We start from the raw sequence: 4,513 nt of genomic DNA, 5'->3' as shown, positions 1-4,513 counted from the left end.
CATCTGTGCACGTGTGGAAGAATTACTTTTGAGAAAGTGGTGGAGAGAGAGGGCTTTCCCATTTTATTTATTTGTTCCATTCAGCTGCAGACAAAAGTGAAAAGACAGTCCAGTTACAAGGTGCCTAAAGGTTCTTGTTACTTCAGGGCCATGGCTAGGACACATACCGGGAACAAGGCATGTTGTGAGACAGGTAATTAAGTCGGCATACTTCTGAAATAACTGAGTTTTGTACGGCTGAAAGTGCATTACTGAAACGTAAGAAAAAATACTTTTCATACTTCAGCATGTAAGACAGTGCTTGGATTTTTGTGCTCTTTTTATCCTGGAACATCCTACTGTGCAGAGTAATTTAAAAAACAAAAGCCAAAACTCTTCTATAAATATACTCAAGTGACTGGCTTAAAGGATGATAAAAGTGCACAGATTGCCTCATGGTCTGCTAACACTCTTCTCATTTATGCAAAAGCAAACAATTTGGGATTTAAAGCTCCAACTAGAGAAAAGCAGCATGATAAAAAGTAGAAAACATGGCTAAGTACAACACTTATTTGTCTTTTACTGTACAGGCTGGTAGAGAAAATAAAAAATACAGTCAAATAAAAGATTACAGGCCAAGCTTTGTTTTTGTATTTACACATATGTATAAAGTATAAACAGCATCTTGAAACTTACAAAAATGAACTTACAGCACTATTGTGCACTAAAACACATTAAAATAACTTAATTCTGCTTTAAATAAAGCAAAAATGAAAATGAAAGAAATAAAATGCCCAACGTATTGAAAATTCATTTTGCAATGCTCCTTTCCATTGTAATCCCCTCTGCCACTAAATAGCACCTTTTCCGCGTTACTTAAAATACTAACAAGGCCATCCTTCCCTTCCTCTCCCCAAGAACACTACATCATCTTAATAACCGCTTGAAAGGGATGAACTAATTTACAGACCTTGGCCAACTTAATCTATTTTTGATCCACAATAAATTAAAATAACTTAAGAATCCTTTACAGCTGTTTTTGTGGAAAAAAAAAATGTATTAGTGCACAAAATCAGATAGTAGTTTTCCTGCAGCTTCCATGAATTTGCTAGTTTTAAAGCAAAATAAGTTTGTTGAATTTTATGTGGACTTCAAATGAATATTTTAAATATAGTGCTTAGAAAGCTAGGATTTCCCATGCCTCTCCAGAGCTTCATAAAAACAGTCCTCATTAACTACAGATGTTAAACTCTGGACACTAAATTCTCTCTCTAAAATAGAGTTCAGATCCAGGTTCGTGGCATCAGAGTGACTGTCCAGGGACTGGTGACGTTCCTGCATTGCCGTTAAAGTCCCTCTGTTACGCTTTGTGCTGTTTACTTTTCTCTTCACTGGGCAGAAATGGCCACGCACCAGCTTTGGATGCTCGCCTGTCTCGAAGCCATCTCCTGCGTCATTTTCAGCAGCCTGATCCCGCTCACAGTCAGTACTCGGTTCCTCTGAAATCTTCAGCCGTTGGAACTGTATTTCAATGTCTTTTGTAGGGCTGCCCTTCTTTAGGCTCCGATAGTCGTCATCGTCATCATCATCACTGAGAATATCAGATTCTTTGACAAGAACGTTAGAGAAGTCGGATGCACAGCTCTGAACGTGTTTATCAGGAGACGAATTTTTGGGCTCCTGTATGCTCTCGGTGGTGTGGCAGCTGCTGCTCTGAGTACTGCTGCTCAGGCTGCACTCATCAGAGTCCGGGAAGGTGCCTTTCCCCTGGTCACCGTTCCACTCACTACTGGATGAAGTCTTCAGTACCTTCAAGGACCTTGTAGAAGCTGTGCAGAGGAAAAAGGCAGTTTTATTTTTTCGGCAAAACGTAAGCTGGATATACCGTCTGTCTCAGTAGCCCACTTGTAATTACAGTGAGTGTAATCTCATTTGATAATCATCCCAGGTCAGATGTGCCAGCGTTCTGATAGCAACGGTGCAATCCTGTGTCAGCGGTTTCATTCCACCTACCCCAGGGGTATATGCTTGCCTTCATGTGTAATATATAGAGGAGCCTCCAAAAACTGTAGTAATGATTTACACACACCTGCAGGAAAGCAAGACTGACTCAGGCGCCTCAAGCACCGGAGGGCCAGGTTGTAGGCCAGAGTTGAACTGTCCCGGTTCCTGTGATGTTAAGGGGATTTTACAGACAACTGATCAGATGGAGAACTTACTTGAAGTACCAGTAGCTACTCATTTACCTAAAATGTCTGACGCCTGTTCTTAATTAGGGTATCTGCTGGGATGCAGATTTAGGGCACTGAAAGAAGCAAGACCCCTGTCTTTTGCCAGTTGTTTTAGCTTTAAATGTGATTAGGGCTGAATTACTAAAGGGAACCCAGAGGAAAGAAAACTTAATACTGCACATCAGGTGTCTTGTTTCTTCCCAGCAAAATTAATTTGGGCCTTATTAAGTTTTCCCTTAAGAGGGCTAACGACACATGAAATGCGCGGATGCAGGGTGGGAGAACAGCAAGCTTGCTTATCTCCTCTAGCCTTTGTCATGCACTGAGTTGTGGAGAAACGCTACCACCTCCCCAGCCTGAAAAAGAAATGGGATTCGTGGGTCTGGCACACGACGCACTACAGACATGGTAATAATTGTGAACCTTCTGCCAGCGCTGGCGTCCAGACTGCATTTTTCACTTCGAAAACATGTTTCTTACCCAGTTTGGCTGTTGCAGGCACACGGTTCTTGAGTGGGACAAGACGATCTTTACATGTTTTCTCCAGTGGTAGGTCACATTTTATGTGACGTCTGAAGTTCTCCCGCAAAATAGAACGGATCACCTTCACAATGTTAGTCTTGTTCTCAGAGTCACTGCAAGTTTAAGAAAACAGATAACCTGATTTGCCCCTCTGAAGTAAGACACTATTGGGATAAAATCTGGGCCGCTCAATTTTGCTGATGTGCTTTAGTGCAGTGGGCTTTTTTTGGTAGGTTGCTTTAGTAGTGGTTTTGCAGCGAACAGCTTTATGTGTTGTTAGGCATTTCGCACACACTGTGTTCTGAGATCTTGGTTACTTCCACTTAGAAAAACGGCTTGAAAGGTAACTTCTGTACCAAGGGCTCACCCCTTAAGTAGTCTTTATCAGAAAGTAATTTCTGCTAACCAACTGAGAGTCTGATAAAGTCAGTTACAGGGCGCAAATCATACTGGATCTTATGATCATACATCTGTTCAGGTTTCTGACATTGGATCACTGTGCCAAAGTCACTCCCATTTCAAATTGTTACCCTTTATGCAGTTCAGCACTGGCACAGTCCTGAATTCAAAGCGCGAGAGCCGCATTAGAAGTGCGGATGCAAAGGTCACGCGGGGGGAAATATTTTATGTTTTAATTCTGTTAATGTGACTTGTCAAATACAACTCCCACATAAAGCTTACCTGCTGCACAACTGAAAAATTGTTTCTGGCCTGCCTTCTAGTTCTGACTTGGTGTGAATCAGTTCCCAGATAGAGCTGTTCTCTGTTCCTGTGCATGGAAGGAAATGTTAATTTTTGTATATTGTACATATTTCACAAAACCTTTGGCATTAGAAAGACCAGCGTAGAGCTCCTTTTCTCCTGAAGACAGTATTAACAGAGCCATGGGTGGATCCAGAAGATCTCACCCAAGGTGGAACCCAAAGGAAAGTCCCCTGAACTCTCCTGTTCAGCAGCCTCGTGCTGCTTTTGGTAACTTGACCTTCTCTCTCAGAGTGTTGCTTTCCCCCATTCTTACTGCCCTCTCACTGCCTTCCAGCCTTTGATGGCCTTCTCCCACCTAGTGACACTTTAGAGCATTTATAGAATTGGATAGGATCATAAAGATCAACTCAAAAGAGAAAAGGAAAACACAGCCCTCTACTACCACAGATTACACAATCAACCTTCCCACAATCAACTTTCCCACATCTGAAAAAAAGCAAGGGTCAGCACACACACAGCATAAGGGCGTCACCAGACCATCAACCATGGTAAATCGCCTTCCTGTTCTTGGTGTCTTTTCATTGGGGATTTCCATTCTGTCATTCCTTCCCATCATGTTGCATCTTACTGAACTCACAGAAGAAGCCAACATACCAAATGAATAAAGTCTGTTAATGTATAAAGGCTGTATCCCCCTCAATGTAAAGACAATGTAAAGAAAGTAGATAGTATTTTCTCAACACCTGCCTATTTCCAGAGGCTCCAGAAAGACATATGGAAGAAGCAGTGTTACAGAACTCCAGAAAAGCATTCAATCCTAAAGTCCTCAGTGCAAGGGAATTACCTGCTGTGTTCCCCAGTCGAACTTGAAGAGCAGATAAAGGAATCAGCCAACGAAATTTAAATGGATCCAGGTCCCCATAATTATGTGCGGCACGAACATTAGTAGGCTGCAAAAAGGAAAACAACAAGGATGTTTCTAAGAAGGAAAAGTTAAAAAGTCGGGTTTTTTGGTGTTGCTATTAAAAGACCTGCCTCTGAGGAGAAACTACATTCATTAGACTTTTTTCCTTCAG

At 41.8% G+C, this 4,513-nt stretch overlaps 1 protein-coding gene across 4 annotated transcripts in view; it reads right to left on the bottom strand.

Annotated features, from left to right (window-relative positions):
* Window positions 1-539: 539 nt before the first annotated feature.
* The window catches only part of TIAM2 (TIAM Rac1 associated GEF 2), a 90,397-nt gene continuing 86,423 nt past the window's right edge, over window positions 540-4,513 (bottom strand). For all 4 annotated transcript variants that reach the window (XM_064447077.1, XM_064447075.1, XM_064447076.1 and 1 more), the window contains 4 exons: window positions 4,282-4,387; window positions 3,414-3,501; window positions 2,691-2,845; window positions 540-1,808 (listed from right to left, as the gene is read on the bottom strand). In XM_064447077.1, coding sequence (XP_064303147.1) covers window positions 1,165-1,808; window positions 2,691-2,845; window positions 3,414-3,501; window positions 4,282-4,387 — 993 coding nt within the window. In that variant the 3' untranslated portion in view covers window positions 540-1,164. The remainder of the gene's footprint in view (window positions 1,809-2,690; window positions 2,846-3,413; window positions 3,502-4,281; window positions 4,388-4,513) is intronic.

This window comes from Phalacrocorax carbo, chromosome 3, assembly GCF_963921805.1.
Source record: "Phalacrocorax carbo chromosome 3, bPhaCar2.1, whole genome shotgun sequence".
Taxonomy (NCBI): Eukaryota; Metazoa; Chordata; class Aves; order Suliformes; family Phalacrocoracidae; genus Phalacrocorax; species Phalacrocorax carbo.
Note: the sequence above shows the minus strand (reverse complement) of the source record. Positions and strands in the feature narration are given on the sequence as shown.